The following is an 18,125-nucleotide window of genomic DNA, read 5'->3' as shown; positions in this document are numbered from 1 at the left end:
CTACACAGTCTAACAGTGCTTTAACGGTCTCTTATGAAAGAGAACCCGAGTGCAAGCAGGTCATACTCACTGCCTGCTTCATCTTTACATCTACCAGATACAAATAACATTGCTTGCAATAGAAAGATACTATGGAAGAAAAACTTCCTTAACTCTTTGTGAAGCTATAAAGGCAGCAGTCATTTTCTTCTTGATACAAAAAGATCACTTTTCTATAGATCGAGTTTGAAATGCTAGACTTTAATACATATTATGAAATTATGATAATATTAAGTGCACAAAATTGCCATGATTGTTAACAATTAGTTTCCGCATTTTTGCCATTGAACAAGATTATTTTTCAGTAGTATTTTTTTAAAGGCACAAGTTGCACCCCACCTCTCTCCCCCCCTTTTTTTTTTTAAAGCCAAAATCAGGACACAATCCCTGTGCTGTTCTCAGACGAATTTTCTCTGCATCTCTTCTACCCATCTGTCTCTCTCCAGTATTAGACCAATAGAAAAACTCACATCTAGCAAATTAAATCGCCTGTTGAGCGTCTGTGTGATGTGAATTTCAGCAGCCGTTCTGCTAAAATGCTTTTTGTGTGTGCCCCAAAATTTGGTTTAAATAAAAGCATGGGGAGCACAGAGTGGAAGACTATCAGTCTCTAGTTTACATGTAAACGCAGTAAGCAGCACATCACAAGGTATCTGCTAGTGGCTAGAAGCTCCTAAAGATCCAAAAAGTCAGCTAATTCCAGGTTTTGCTGAATGATTGTGGCAAGTAATTTAATTACATTGATAAGAGTTTATATTACCACATTCCAGGGCTTGATATTTCAGTTCCTACTACAGTTACTGCCAAGCACTCCTAGTGGATATTGAGCCCCTTAATAATCCTTTTCATATTACAACAGTTTGTATTTTGGCTCTCCCTTATCTGCCTGAGTACAAGCAAATTGTTGTTCTTTATGGCAAGTACAGCAAGCCTTAGTCAAAACCAGAAAAAGGCGAAAACATTGCTCCGACTCTTCTTCCAGTAACAAACACAGATCAAATTACTCCGGCGTAAGTTTACTAGAAGCACCATGCCCACCTGCTGGCTCCCTTGCTACTTATAATTTGTTTCCTTACATAATTCAGAAATGTGACCATAAACATGTCGTATCTATCTTTGAGTGATACAATTAATGATTTTACATTTTTGGGGTAGAACCAGCATTCGATGCTGCAGGTGCACGCACGCGGAGCTCAGAAGAATCGACGAGCCAACTGGAAGTGACAGAAAAGGCACAAGCAAAAATGTGACTTTCTTTAAAAGCTTTCTCAGCTGTCATCTACACTGTACGCAAAGGAGGAGGAATTAATTGATCTGGCTGGTTTCTGAGATGGCAGCATTAGGAAGCTTGTTTAAATAACTCCAGTAAATGAAGTATTTGCTGCCAGCTGCTGGCACACAGACGCTGTGGATTTGTGCATGTCTAACTGCTCAGATCGAAGAGAATCAACATGAGCTCCTGTGGCCAAGCTTGGAATGGCCTGGGACAGTCTTCTGTTCATTTATTTATTGCAAAACAGGGAGGAGTCATCTGTGCTTGGGTCAGCTCCTCCAGAAACAAAAGAAATAAAGGAACTTGTGATCTAAACACGAGGGTTCATTAATTTTTAAAGTACACCGTTATAGGGTTTAAGGAATTTTTCTTCTGAATATGAGAAACAGTATGCACTGACAGTTTCTCATTTACAGAGAAAGTTAACAAAAAGCAGATGGAGCTCATAACGCAGCGACTGCAATACATGTTGTAATTAATCTGGCATTCCAAACAATAAACATGATGTCAGCAAGAGACTCGCTTTAAATCTTTAAATCAATTATGTATTGATTGCCTTAGCACCATATTACAGAAAATATTCACCATTTACAAAGTTGTGTTTAGATCAGCAATAGTTAAGAAACAGTAACAGGTAACCTGTAGGAAGCTTAGCAGTGAGTAACTAAGGTGAATGCTTGGAGAACTATTAAAACCACACATTCTTTTCCTCAATATATTCACAAGCCAAACATCAACACAAAAACCAGCTGAATTTTCCCAGCTTCATATCTCAGCCTGAGGAGAGCAGCCACATAAAAGAGACTGGATGATATTTTGTGTGTGCGCATGCACTTTGAATTGCAAAATACACAAATATTGTCAATCTTGGCAAATTACAGAAAAATTAGATGATTGTGAGGTATGTGAGATTCAGGCCTTCAGGTAGAGAATATACCCAATCCACTTAAAAAAATGGGTGTCAGTGAGATGCTGACAAACTCAAAAGTCGTCATTGTTTCAAGTTCTATATTCGCAGGTAAAAGTAAAAAAAAAAAATATGCTGTGTTAGTTTCCCACTAATTGTTTCTTTATAGCAAAGAAAAAAACCATATTACAGCCCCTTTCCAGCATCTCCTACAAATGCATCATGTCCCACCAATTTAAAGCAGGAAAACTCAGAGCAACAGCTGTGGACAAACAACATGAAACAGCTGAAAATTGTCCCCACAGTTTAAGCTGTCTAAATATTTGTGGGAGAAGACAAATTTTCCATCAAGTATAGAAAAGTCACAGTCAAATCCTAGCTCATAAGTATAGTTAAAAGAAAGTAAAAATTGGTAATTCAATCAATAATAAATTTATGTCATACTCAAAGAAATGCTTTCAACTGATTTTACTCAGACAAGTTTCAACCAGAATTAAACAAAGAACTTTCGCAAATACTTGTTTTTACCGCTACTACCAGGCATAAGAGCCACTCCAAAAATTACCTGCAAACACAAGACTTACAAAACAAAGATGCTGCTTCAGAGAAACTCCTGAATGACAATAACCCCTCACTGATCTACTCCAGACACTCGCTCTGTACCTGACCTGCTTTTTTTCCACTGAATACGGTACCAAAAGGCCAGGGGAGGCACGGCTGAGCTGCTGCACGTCACAGCCTTGGTTCAAAAGACCCACCAAAGCAGGTGCCCCACGACCCACCAGCAAAACCGGCTGGGACATCACAACATTCACCACTTGGCTTTAAATACCTGGGCACCGCTCACAGCTTTCCCCTGCCAGCAGAGAACAGGGCAGCCACAGACACCGCTTGCAGACACACACTGAGGAAGCTAAATTTAGGCACTTAAATATAAGTTACCAGGCGTTCATCTTCAGCCGCTGCTGAAGTCAGCAATGACTGTGGTTCAAGATGTATTTACTAAAGTGACAAAAGAGGAAGAAGCAAAAATTAGGGAGAAAGTATCCTTGTCTGTCATTGTATATTGGTGAGGGGAGGGGAAAAAAAAGAAGTTAATCACCAAGAGCCTGTTCCTACTTGAGAATTTCTTCCTTTGGGCTGATCTACTATTTACAGTGCTGAGTAGGTTTTTTTAGTACCATGAATCAGCCAATTTAACACAAAATCCATTTCTTCCTAAACTCTGACTTCTTTATCGCTTCCATCCTGTATTTTACCAGTAATTCATGCTGCAAAAGGCCTTCTCTACAGTAATTTTTTTTGTTTATTTTTCTTCCAACCATCTCATTCTAGAACAAACTCCATCTTTACTGACAGAATCCAAATGTCTGCTCCTCTCCCTAGAGCACTGATGTGCAGTATCATGGCTATTCTACAGGGATTCCTTCTTGTAGCATCTCTCAGTGAGCATCTACATTGGGACCAGTTCTTTTAAAACAAAAAAAAAAAGTCTGGGAAGTGAAGGACTGAACTCTTACAGGTAGTCATTTAAGCCACTTTTGTAGCAGGATCTAGTATACCAGAGCACTGCTGACAGTTACTTAATCTGTCCTGAAAAATCTCCACTAGCAGGGACACCAAAGCCTATGTAATTCATTAGAACAACTATCTATCCTCATCCTCCCTAAAATGCAAGAGAAATCTGACAGAAATGTTTGCTTTTAATCCTTTCCTAAGTAGACACTGATAATCATCTGTTTCCTATTCCTACATACCCTTCATGGTTTTTTAGTAATATATAACATCAAATTAAAAAAAAAATCTTCCCAATTCTTGTTCTTAAACACCTTCTTTGTCTTCCCCTGGATTCTTTCCAAATTGCCCAAACTCTGAAGACAAGCACTGGTAACCGGTATGATTTCACAGTACTAAGTCGCAGAAAATAAATATTTATTTTATTTACAAACATTGAGTCTGAATATACATCCCAGTTTACTTTTTTCTGGGATACAGCACCACACTCCATTGGTTGTTAAATCTGTGGTACACAATGATGTTTAAACCCCTTTCTTCAGTACTTAGCACCCTTCTTCTCCAAGCTGCCTGTGTTGAATTGCCATTACTGAGCTGTTACTAATTTTGCATTATTTCTCCAATTTGTTTTGGGTGTTGTGTTCTGTCAGCTTTATACTGGTTGCAAATTCTATAAACACATGCTATCCCATCAACTACTGATCAATGAAAACACAGCCCAGCATGGGACAGTACATCAGAATATCTACCAGAAGGACAGACGCTACATTTCAATCATTTTAAGGATGGGAAGTCACGGGACCTCTTTGGGTTTCAGACAAATTTCCTGCAAGCAGAAAAGAAAACAGCAAATACAGCACCCAAACAGTGACGTTTGGTGGTTTTGTCCCCTCCCAGAAAGCGTATGCTCATTTTGAAAGTTCAGATTCCTTTGGAGTGACCAAATGTTTATCTATAAGAAGTCAATTCATGTCTGTTGTTCTGCACATGACAGCACCCACAGGCAGGAAAGCAAACGTGAACTTCAACTTCTCACTGCACTTTGTTACAACAGAAACGGGAGATGAGAAATACACACAGGGATGTGTTTTGCACATGTAGAGCTTAGCATAACTCTACAAATTTATTACTAATCTTGGTGGGAACTGTTTTGCATTACAATATTTTAAGCAAGTTCCACAAAACAGCTTGCATTTTCTTGGAGGCCAATATTTTCTCAGCTTACTTTCTTGGCTATCACTCTCGCCAGCATTGCGAAACCAAGCAGTTTACATTATTTGACATTGCACTGGACACAAATGTAATAAGCTGGATGACAGTTGCACTCAAACTTAATCCTTTTTATTGCTGTCTTGTTTTACTTGCGCACATTCTAACTCTGTTTTATGATTTTTAGCAGAAAGTGCCAATATCCTCAGCTCCCATGGACTAGAAATTAATGTTTTGCATTCCTAGTATTTAAAATCATACATATGTTTTGATGCAAGACGAGACATCTGTTAAATACTAAACAAATTGAAATTGCACTCGTCTAAATTGCATCTTTATGGAAGCAGCACAAAGATATTGGAGATAAGAATAGCGACATGTTTGATATTTAGTCACTGGTCTGGAACAGTAATGAACATCTGCATCAACACAGTGGGGTTTACCAGCTTTTGCCCAGGATATTCATCAAGTAGAAACTTTAGAATTGTGTCCACTCTCATTTCCAAGACCAGGACATGTATTGGAAGTCCATGTCAGACACCTCCTCTCTGCTTCTTGGTATGTATTTTCAACTGGTCCCTTCCCTCACATCTTCCTCCTGTCTGTTTTCTCATTACCTTTATACCATCTTTGTTATTCTGCTCTTTCAAAAGCCTCATTTCTTCAAGACTCCCAATCTAACCCCATGTTTTCCTGCCCTTCGTTTGCTGAATCACATCTACCTCTTTCCAATTTGATTCAGTCTCTCAGTCTCTCATTTCCTCTCCACGTCTCTGTCACTTCCCCCACTCCGCTTCATTCCCAACATTTCCCACAGCTTCCCTCCCATTAACACGACATCATCTGCCTTTCCCTTTCACAGGAGCTAATATGGGGAGTATCTGCTGCCAGCAGCCCGCAGTGACTCGCCTTGGTTGATAAACATTGCCAGATTGCATCGGTCCCTCTAGTTAAACTGCACCAACGCAGCAGCTTCAGTTGCTGCCACACAGCCAAAGCTACCAGAGTTCTCTGCAAGCATTTACCATGAAATAAAAATTATTTTGTAACTGCTAAAACTCTGGAGAAAAAAAAAATATCCACAAGAACGCTATTTATGTAATGGATTTTTTTCTCTTTAGATCCAACTGGCTTTACAGGAACTATTAGTCTTGCCAAATAATCAAGAAATAAAATGACTAGCACAGTTTATACAAAGTTAAGTTTGCACAGATGAAAAGATTAAAATTTTGAAAACCATATTCTAGTTATTTTTCAGATATTCCCTCCTACTGCTACTCCAGAAAATCATATGATTCAAATTACAGTTTCCAGAGGAAGTCATTAAAGAGACTTTCTATCAATCATGATTTTGTATGTTTGCACGTGGTCTTTGGCACAAACGCAGTCTATATTTAGAATGCACAGTATAAAGAATGCTTGAAACCAATGCAATTTAAAAAAAAAAATCAGAAATTCATTTATAGTAGAAAGATTTGCAGAGACAGGACAATACCCACTTAGGTTGTAATTCTAGCCAGTGTATCGGCGTTGTACTGGTTTGCAGAGGGGGAGTGATCTCCCCAGTAATACTGGTGGCCATAAGATTTTATGGTGTTGGTTGGTTTTGACTTTTTTGTGTTTGGTTTATTTGTTTGGTTTTTTGTTTTTCTTTTTTTAAACTGTGACAAGATCCTTAATGAATTTCTGCTATGCATGTTAGTTCCTCCATGCTTTTGAAAGCTGTTTCGGCATCCTGGCCTCCTCCACTTGAGCTATTTTTGTTCCAAATCAAAACAAAACTTTGAATCACATTTACTAACCTAACACATCGTTACCATCCACTGAACAATGCTTAATGTATAACTGATGTTTTAAATTAACATCCTCAACTAGGCTTGCAATAAGCTTTTCATGTTAGTGTCAAATGTTCGCATACAGTAATGCATAAGATCAGCATCAAGAACTCAACATCCCTTGAAACCTGAACCATTACCATTTAAAGACATGGAAGCAGGAATGAGTTATACTTAAAAAAAGATGAAACATGACACTTCTCCTTTCTCAACTCTAACCCAACCCAGGGAAAAGTACATGCTGCAAAACAAAACAAAAACATTCTAAGGGCTTCAACTGACATTTGGCACCAAGAGTTCATCTTCTCTTATGACAAATGCTAAAGAGAATGAATAATCCCTTCTCAGAGAGGGATAATAGGTAACAAGCAGATAGCATATAGCATCACAAGCAGACGACTGCAGCCTCCCCAAGAGCTGTGTTCTACAGCCTGTCAGACTAAAATACTTGAACGACTGACGTGAATTATCTGACCAGCATTTTCTGTATTCTGTTGATCATCACTGACGATGCAGGCTATTAATGCATTTTTGTAATCTTATTTCTTTTGAAAACACCTATTTGATTTATATCGGAGCCAGATCAAGTCAGATAAACCCATTCCAAGCAATTCAGAGGATACAATCCAGAGTAACTAGAGAAAGGCATAGTATAACTACATACTTCTCCATCTTGTAAAGAACTTCCAAAACCAAGTTATTCTGCATTTCAGAGTATGTAACTATTTAGTTTTATTTCACATAAGTTACATGATTTAAAAAAGCAACATAAAATGCCCCATTGATCAAATTAATCTGTTTTTACCTATGGGGAAATGCAAAAGAGCATTAGTTTTGCTGTAGAAAGGTCAAGAAGTACAAAAATAAGTTTAATGCCATTATAAGGATGAGAAAAAACTTCCAATTTCCCAGATCATGTATCAGATCAAACTGAAATTTTATTTTATGAAGCAACTGCAGGTAGAAGAAATGATCTTCCCTTTCCTCTCCCTCAAATCTTGTTAGCATTTTCGAGAAACATTACAGAGCATCCTGTACCTCCAGACATTACTACCTTTGAAGTGCAGAAACATACTGTTGTGAAATTCATGTCCTTCTAAGATACGAGCATAATTTAAAATCCTCTACTCATATACACAGTTATCAGCTGTACAATTGCATAACAGGATGAATATTTTTTTCTTGTTTTTAGTGAGGTCAAATAAAAGCTGCAAAGGAATTCTGCTCCACACACAGAGTGCTGACACAGAATACCCAAACCAACACTTCTGTTGTCACGGGCACCAACATGGAAAAGCCATTTAAATGCCAACATTTTTAAGAAAAGTTTTACTGAAGCGGTATAAAGTCAGACCTACAACTTTATACCTTGGGAACCAAAACTAAACAGCTTGAAGAAAAATTCTGCTGACAAAGGAGCACAGGGCTCAATAAAGCAGGGGCCCCAAACGCCCTCCCCGTCCGCAGGCTGAGCTGGCAGGCAGGTCGCTACGGAGGCCGAGGGACGGACCCTGAGCACGCAGGAAGGCAGGGGAGGAGAGGCCACAATTGCGCTGTTGAGCGGCAGCGAACACAGTTCTGTTTCCCTGGATTTCATTTCTAGCAAAAGTAGCTACCAGCCTTCCCTGGAGGAGTGCCTGGAAAACGCACGACCAAGTGCGGCTTTATTGTTATTTGCAACATACAGAATAACGCCATCCTGTGGGTACAGTGGTCAAAATCTATTGTGCCTACTGCTGTTGTATGAAGTTGCCTCAAACTGATGCACTAGGATCCCATTTCCACTTACAGATGGGAAAGACGTAGAGTAACTCCAAGAGCTTATCTTCTAGCATCTTTTTGCTGACCCATGTGTGACCAGCTGGAAAGCTCCTCCCCTACAGCACAGAATCATCAAATCATCACCCCCACCCGCCTTACCTGACCGGTTATTGACAGGGGATTATTTCCCTTGCCCTGTAAATGTGGAGATCCACATGAACGAGGGAAGGCACCCAACAGCACTGCGAGAGCCTGAAACAAGCCTGGGATGGGCAGCAGCGCTAGAACAGCTGGCAGAGTTCTGGCTGGTGCGCAGTATGCTATTTTCTTTGTAAGAAGCAGCGTGACACTGAGCAATTTGAACCTGTATTTCCATTCATCTGCACTGAAATCAACGCTGAGACAACAGAATTTAAAACTTGACCATGAACCAATACAAAAGTTACCTTCGTTTTTAAGCACATAAGCATCCAGGCACTTCAGAGGCGTAGGTGCTCTCTTTTCCACATCACGTTGCATCCCTTTAACTACCATCTTTAACTACGATGATGGAACAGGCTGTGGTTGTTCAGGAGTGGATATCACTCCATAAATTTTTACTTCCTATCAAGAGTTAGGGTACAGTAGGGCACAGCCCTACAGGAGAATTGACACAATTTTTAAAAGCATCTTAGTGGACTAGAAGCTTGTTTGTCACAAAGCTCCAGATACCGCTGCAAGTCTCCAAGGGCCCAATTATTTTTTTTCCCCTTTTTCTTTTTTTAAGGGAAGCTTAGGGCTCTACACCAATTAGGTGGCTATTCACAGCACTGAATTTAAGGTAGGAAAATTAGCTGAGTAGATCCATGTTCAACCTCTTCCACTCTATGTGTTCTGTGGGGTTTTCTTTTGGATGAGAACAGCAGAAGCTACAATTATCTTAACTAGAAACAGCACACATAGATTAAAGTAGGTCAAGAACAAACATTGACCAAAACTATGAAAAACTTCTGTTACAGTACTTGCTTCATTAACAAGTCTGAAGCATTTGTAGTCCTGTGATGCCTTATGACCTTCTTAGGTGGGGCTGGCTTAGCATTTAAGCCTGACACACAAAATGAAACCAATGCATTACTGCATTTACAGAAAGACAAACTATGAATTCCTTTTACAGTAATTTACAGTAAAGACTATTTTTCTTAAGCTTGAAGACTGATAAGTTAGCTACGCAGATATGTACTGACAAGCATACAAGCAATTCCAGCACTTTAAGCTTTGTTTCCCGTTATTCACCACAACATTTTTATGCAATTTAAGAGGTTACATACGGTTATGAAGAGACTGTAATTCTAGAAGACAATGAAATTATAGGAGGCTTTATGCACATGAAGACTTAGTTTACATGGGCATATTCTTCAGAAAAGTAGCAGGATTCATTTTTATATTCAAAGAAATAAGATCATATCAAGTGTAATTAAGAAATTTAGCCATTGTAAGAAAGTGTTTTCATGCAACCTAAACCATCTCTGAAATACATAGCCTTTAACTTCTTTGAAAAAACCCCATGTGCTGATGTGGTGGCTCACATTTATATGCAGATATAAACTCCCCTTCCTCTGCCCTGGGATTTAAGTCTCAATTTGTCAAGGAGAGTGTACATAATAAACAACAATTGATTGGAAACATTAATATGTTCAGATTGAGGCCACAAACTGTCTAAATCTACATAAAATCTGAGAATATTCTTAACCTCAGTGCCCATATTCACAGAAGATAGATGCTTATTTTCCTCCATTTCACATATCTGTGTACGTGTGCGTATATTTATATATCTTTATTTTAAGCTTTCCAGACTATACTGATATTCTCTGCGAAGAATTTGGTAATTCAGATATAAAAAAAGATGCGTTGTACTCCCTCACTACCTTGTAAAAACAGCAAAGAGTTTCATATGCAACCAGGTTAGCCTGACATGATCGACTCTCAAGTTTAACAGAGTACCAAAACAGGGTAGACTTTTTTATCTGGTCATTTTTTTAACGTATGTAGATTAATTTAAAAAAAAAAAAACAACGGAAACCAAAACCACAACACACAAGCAATTCCTCCTTACCATTCATTTCTAGAACACTTTTAGAAGCGGTCTTATGATACTGTACAGAATGTGACCATTATTAAAAGCAACACACATGGAGAGAAATTATTACACAAGAGCTCTTGCCATTTAAATCAATGGGTTTTCATAGCCCTGTATTGGAGTTTGGATTGTGGGGAGGTTGTGGGGTTTGTTTGCTTTTTTGTTGGTTGCTTTTTGGTTTCTCAGGGCAGACTTCTTGTTGTTGTTTTAAACCAAAAGAATGAAACAAGAAACACTATACACTACCTCCATGTGCACAACCAAAATGAGAAGGCAAACATATCAGAGCTCAACAGGGGTAACTAATAGATGCTGTGTTGTTAATAACTGCGGTTTTTCCACAATACAGCTATTTCCAATGTACTTCTCAACAAATATAAAACAAAATTCAAAACAGGTATAATATATATGCACCATGAAAAAAAAGAAACTAAAGTCTTGAGCCCAGAAAAATGAAGTCATTTAAGGAAACCACAGAATTAAAGAGCTGTGTTATGACTGCAACTATATTAAGGATAATGATGTGTACATGTCAAGCCTGAAAAAAGGAAAACACTGAAGACTTTAAAAACAAAGCAATCCCAACAGTCATTGTTCTATAGGCATATACATGCACGTATACAGCATAGCATTATATATTTAAACTGCACGGTCTTCAGTCTTGTAGATGCCAAACTGTCGGAAACAGAGTCTGTGGTTTTCAGCTTAAGCAGTTATATAAGACAAAGTAGTAAACAGCCTAAACGATTAGGTAATTTTTAGTTACTTTTATGCTTGTTTGACTAAACTCAGACTTGGCCAATTTCTTGGGGAAAATTTCAGATTATATAACTGCACTTTGTAAACACGCCAGTCTCTGAAGTACACCGAGCCACCTGGTATTTAAAAAAATATTAAGCATGTAACTTAAAAGTTTAGTAGCCTATACTGAAATCCTTTCAGTATTCCAGCGACCCCAGTGATAACTGAAAGCAGAGAAACCCATTCATTTCTCTAAACTTTGCGTTTCTTACAAAATATCATCACTGTAACGAGAGAGAATATCCTGAAGTGAGGGTCCAAGATGACTTTTGGCCACCCAGACACTTTGGACAGTACTCAAAGTTTCTCAGCTGCTGTCTCATCAGGTTCATCGCTTTGCTTAGGGGTGTTCTGGTTTGATGTGGTTTGGGGGTCTCTGGTTTTTGGTTGGGTTTTTTTTTGGGAGCGGAAAGGAGAATCCAGAGGCCTCCAGACATACTCTACAAGAGGTTATGATGCCATTTAAAGCTCACATAACTCCTACAGAACGATGCTGCACTGGGTTATCAACTCTTCCATTTTCACCTTTCATCATAAAATATTGGGTTTGACCGTGACCATTGACAAGGTCTTACTTGCATCCATTAATACGATTTGAGGCACTTGTAGTTTTATTGCCACGTGTTTCACTGAATCTTCTACTCAGGAAAGACAGACTCTCCTTTGTAAAAATGTGGGATTCAGCTCAGTTTCAATATTGAAAGCAATATTGCATAACAGCCAGGGATGCATTTATGTTTTAAGAAATTATGTAATCCCTGCATGGAACACGTGTGGAAGTTATGAAGTGTCTCTACATGAGACACTAGAATCTGGCAAGTACAACGCTGAACTGCTCTTCTGTTAACCACTTCCCCATGTATCATATTTTACTATAAGAGATTTAGCATCGAAAGCAGTTTTCATTTTAAAGATTTTGTTGATGAACTAAATTGAGAAAATTAATGATTTCTAAAGAGAAAAAGAAATTATTTGAAAAGCATGAAATCAGACTGGAGTGTTATCAGAAAACCTATGCCAAAAGAGTAAACAACCCAGCACCATATTTGCACACTTTCATAAGGCTGCAGAGCCTGATGCCCCATCTCTCTTCTCTCCGTCCCTTCGTCCTCTCAAAATGTAAACTTCAGCTTTTATTACAATATTGGCAAACAATTGAAAATTGACTTAAAGGTCTGAAGCAACAAACAGAGATTACATTTTAGCTTACTCTTAATATCTAAGGCAGTAACTTGCATGCAAGTTTGCCCTTAAGTTCACCATGTAGTGACACTTCTGTTTTAACAAAAATGTGTCTAGCTTTTATCATAAAGCCTCCTGGAATGCACGAAGCTCTTCCCTTGTGTCTAAACATTCAAATAAATGGGAGGGATATTTTTCTAATTTGCTTGAAGTCTCTCAGTACAGTTATTTGCCTCAAATACAGCATTACAGTTACTAACTTTATTTTGCATTTTGTCTCAGCACTTAAGATGGAAAGAAGGAAATATGGGATTCTGCTTTCAAGATAGCCTGCAAAAGGCAAAGTTTAAGGAAAAAGTGTAAAACCAAACTGCCAGGCAATGAATACGAGCAGTGCCCACTGACAGTTATCACCACCTTCCTTCTAATACCTTCAGTGCCACTGGGCTTCCTCCCTTCCTGCCATACTCCTTAGATATCAATTTGACATGGTATGTACTTGATATGCTCATGAAGAATAGCATGTAGTAAATGTTATACTAATGGAAAGCAGCTTACATTAAAAAAGTTACTGAAGCTGGATTTTTTGAAACAGAAGATGAAAGAATAAGAAAATGAAAAATCGGGTGAGAAAACGATAGACTAACAGAACAACGGATTGTGGGTTTTTTCTCTTAACCAACTTAAAATGCTCAAGTAGGAAGAGGAGGAAAAACTGATGAACAAAAAGAAAACAAACAAAACCCCAAACTCCAAAACCAGAAACAGCAAAAGAAAGAACAGGTGAAATGAAATAAGAGCAGCTCAAGAAAGAAAGAAAAGAAATGAGCAGGTAACTTGGACAGATGATGCAGATAAAGAAGAGCTGGAGATTGCAATCTGGACAAAGAAGAATAAAAATATGGGAACAACAGAAAGAGTGAGCAACAGCAGCTCAATGAAAGCAGCCCTTTTTGAAAGTGAATGGTGAGAGGGACCCCAAAGATACTCCTGCTCTGTAAGCTCAATTCAATTTCATTTGCATTTCCCCTCACTGCCTTTATTAACCAGTCAAAATTTTCTCTGCTCCAGCTCTCTGAACAAATTCCTGCCTAGAGCCACTAAGTTTCCAGGCACTGAAAAGTTTCTTATGCTGGTTGTTACCCAAATGCTATTTCAAGGCTGCCTGCATTCTGAGCACACGCATAGCACCAGAATTTCTTTATGGCTGTTGAAACACAAAGGCACACACCTGTTAGAGGTGGGGGAAAATTAAAACAAGAAAAAGAGTAAGGAATATGGGTGAAGTCTAAACTCACATATACCCGTTTCCTACGTAAATTACCATCAACAAGCACTGCCGTTGAATTACACGATGTTCGCCTGCTCCCAAGTGCATTAAGCATTACAGATTCATATAACCATGAGGTGAAGTAGACTGAAGATACAGTTTGGGTTAAACCAGCCAGCAAATGAACAAAAAAAACCCCTAAAACAAACAAAGAAAAACAAACCACACCTCTCTACAACAGCAAAAATTACACGTAGTTAGTTTTAAGCCAGCCTGGTCCCCTATGTGGCAATATAAGCACGAGTGACAGCACAGCAGAAATGGCTAAACAACAAGAACCAGAGAGCAGGACAGGTCAGTATTTGGGGAAGGGAAAGGAGAGGCGGGATGGGGGGGAGAGTTATCCTACTCCTGCTTTGAATGTGTTTGTGGAACTACAGCATCTGACCATTTGGGATTTGGCAATCTACTCTAAACTTTTATACCAGCGAATAAATCTTTAAAAGACCATTAATAGCATTCCTAAGGAACAGTAACCACAACAGAGTGAAGAAGTATGTTGAGAGCAAAAGGGGAATGGATAGAAAAGTTACTGTCTCAGTTTGAGCTTTAATTCATTGGCCTACAGAAGATCTGAAGCCTCCAGTATACGAGGTTTTGGGACACCCTGAACTCTTCAGTGCCCATGGAAAGCAGAGGAGACCGTGCCAGTGCCAACTCTTTCATTGCTGCTGGACAGGAATCGGTCATTACAGAAGCGCTTTAAATTGTTTCACTTCCCTCTCCGAAGCCTTAATGTTATGGGATCTCTTTGTCAACCTGAGCAAGTGGCTTCCTTAAGGATGCTACTGGAAGATTTATATCTGTTTGTGTGTTTTCTAAACATGTATTTCAAAGCACTTTAACCCTCATTATCCCTCAGAACTAGAGCAAGACTCCAGCATCTGGTGTTCATTAAAGCCAGGAAATTCCTGGTTTGCTCTTGATGAAACTGCTGAGAGTTGATAATTGATTTCTTTTTATTTTTTTTTAATTCTAGCCTTTGCAGGGAGCTATTTTAGCAATTTCATATTAAACAATAAATTTTAATCGGCAATTTTTAAAATTCTGCATATGCTAAATCCAGACGCTAGTCTTTTGCAATTCAAAAAATTTCAGAAAATATTTATCAAGTTTAGTTAATGAATTACCACTATGATACTCAATATATAGTATTTTGCTGTCATCAGTTCAAAAGCTGTTATTCATATAACGCAGAAAAGGAACAATTTAGCAACTTGTAGGTTATCTGCCCTTAGTGCTTCAGCTTCACCACAGTTTTTTTTTTTTTCCACAAGATCATAAAACGATTCCAGGTCTTGTACAGAACTCAATCTTCAGATCCTTGCCGAACCTTATTATGCACACTTTGTCTGCAAATTTCAATACCCATGTGTTGTGATTAGAAAGAAAATATGTATTCTGTCCTTATTTAGTATCAACTATCTCAAATTAAGAACTGACAACAGCAGCGAGAACACTACATTCAATGTTTCCTGAGGGACTGAAGCACACATCAGAAAAAACAGCCCAGCTAGAGGTGTCCTCCTGACGATAGGCTTCCCCCTCATATTTTGGGAGGAAAGCTGTGAATGACCAAAGGCCACAACATTCATGCCCAGAACGTGAAGCTACTGAAACTGCAAGGAAATTATACTGGAAAAGTATATGAAAAAATCTGGAATCACTTGACTATGACAGGGTACAGTGTGTGGCTGGGGTACAAGCTCGTACATCCGTAACCACGTCACTCTCACTGAATGAGCTTATCAGGCACTCGGTCCCCAGCCAAGGGGACGGGGAAAGATTCCATGTTTTGAGTTCAAGATCCCGGAGAGCCAGCCAGTCATTTGCTGCAGACTCTTCTCTGAATCATGAAATGTCATTAAGTTACAGTATGTTGAACACTTAGAATATTTTCCCTATATAAACAGCTGTTATAGCAAACAATTGATACCAAGTGTAAACAGAATACATAAACTACACTTTATTTCACAAATAGGAACCTCTAGGTTACAGCGTTATTTGTACACATACTGTAATTTACTATCTTAAGTGCATGTATACACACAACTTCCCAGAGCAAAGGCAGCCAGGGAGTAAAAGTCTTAACTCTGGAGCCACCTTGCAAGTCCACAGGCATCTGAAACTTTTTTATTAGTATAGCATAGTGCCAAAATGCCTAGTTTGCAGACCTATCTAAAGTTTCTTTTGGCATAAAGACTTTCCAAGATGATCATTCCCACTGCAGATGCGCTCGGTATGCCCAGCTGTATTATGTGTTCCCTCCTCTCAATTTTTAGTTTTATTATCAGCTCATAACTTTTAGCTGTTTTATTTCCCCCAGTATTCAAATTGATTCCATAGACTGATAGAGTGTCACCACAAATCTAACAGTATCTTCTCTTTGAGTAACTAATAAAGTGGTTAAATTAATCTACACATAAAGCTGCATCTCTAAGTACCAATACAGAATCCCAGCTACTTCTTTTACCCTGCTTTTCAGCTTCAGAACTAGGCTCATTTAAATTTGAAAGAAAACAGGTGCAGGTACTGCTTGCTTTCTTCTTTTCTCCCCTCAATAGAAAAACAAACTCTCCTGCCTGGGTTTCCTATCGAACTTTAGCTGTGTATCGATTCACAGCAGCTCAGGTAGAGAGGGTCTGCATAGAAACACACGTACAGCACAGGTTTGCACAGCGACCTTGTCATTCTCACATTACCATAAACATTAGCTCCACATATGAATATATACATATACATGACACCTGCATTTCTTCCAGCCCGAATTCCTTCCCCACTTTTCACCTCTCAAGTGAGATTCTTTTCCCTTGCAAGTGGGGGGAGAGGAAAAATATATATATATATATAAAATACATAAAAATCAATTTGCACTTCAATAATGTGGGAAAGTACCTCAGAGACTGAATCTCACTTTACACCATAAAAATGTTATTAATCCTGCACCTTTCTAAAGAGATTATTTTTCTTCACACGAGACCATCTCCATTTACAAAGGTTGTTAGCCCACATCTCCAGCTACACGTTCTAAATAGAGTGTACAGAGAAATTATTTGAACTCTACTTTCTTGGTTTTTAATATGTATCAGCCTGAACAGAAATACATGCAATGTTAAAAATTGCTTCCAAATTCATTTTTCCTACAGAAGAGGAAATAAATATTACTTTCATTCAGTCACAGCTATGATCCTTTAAGAAGTAAGAAGGCTTAATTTGAAAAGAAATGTTCCAGATTCACATTCACAAGCTGTACTTCCAAAAGAAAGCATAATTTAAAACACATAATACTGGCCATTCCTAAGAAACAGCTCTACTTAGGTTTCTTAAAGCCACTAAAAAAAGCATGGAGACTGCTTGCTGGGGACACAAGGAGCATATATTGCTCTAACCAGGCTTGACCACCACACATCTTTGCACTTTACAGAAATAAACAAAAAACCTCATAGAACACCCACTAATCTGTGATGTTACCAGAAAGACTGATTGACTTTGGCTGCTGTAAAATAAACCAACCATTCAGATTAGATGCAGAATCATACAGAAGGCGGCACACATGCTAAAGACAGTAAGTATAACAGTATTGATAATAAAGTACTTGCAGAAGCGCAAGCTACTTAAAATGGGTTTGTAAAGCAGATACCTACATAAAGCTGAAGTAACTTCAACAAGGATTTCTTATACAAACAGTAGACTAAAAAGAAAATACTTCAGGTGTCTAGTATTGATATTGTGACTCTAAGAAGTGGCTTTACTTCTCTAACAACTAATCCCACCCCATGAAGAGTGCAAAACAAAATACCTTTTTTCGATTTTGCTCCAATCTTCAATTTTGATGGCCAAGCAATCTGTGTATTTGTTTCTTCCATAATCTGTTAAAAAGAATACATTTGTGAAAAATTAAGTTTTTATTGCTCTCCTACAAAGTCAAAAGCTCATTTTTGGCAATAATTATGTTTGGTATTTTAAAATCTGTTGACTGTTATTACTTACAAATAGCACAAGTCATTAACTACTTTTCTGTTTTTCTTGAGAAGCATTTTTGTCTGATAATAGGTAGAGCTGAGTTCTGATCACTCTAAAGAAATCTAAAGCGCAAACCAAGACGTTCAACAGTTCCCATTAAGTTCAAGTGACCACTACCAGCCACATCATGTTCT

The 18,125-nt window shown here is 38.3% G+C and overlaps 1 protein-coding gene across 1 annotated transcript in view; it reads right to left on the bottom strand.

Moving 5' to 3' along the window:
- Positions 1–18,125, bottom strand: part of BICC1 (BicC family RNA binding protein 1) — a 105,193-nt gene that overhangs the window by 36,714 nt on the left and 50,354 nt on the right. Inside the window, exon 3 of the mRNA XM_065639390.1 lies at positions 17,768–17,837. Coding sequence (XP_065495462.1) covers positions 17,768–17,837 — 70 coding nt within the window. The remainder of the gene's footprint in view (positions 1–17,767; positions 17,838–18,125) is intronic.

This window comes from Caloenas nicobarica, chromosome 7 (assembly GCF_036013445.1).
Source record: "Caloenas nicobarica isolate bCalNic1 chromosome 7, bCalNic1.hap1, whole genome shotgun sequence".
Lineage (NCBI taxonomy): Eukaryota > Metazoa > Chordata > Aves > Columbiformes > Columbidae > Caloenas > Caloenas nicobarica.
The sequence above is the reverse complement of the archived record's forward strand: the minus strand, read 5'-3'. Positions and strand labels throughout refer to the sequence as shown.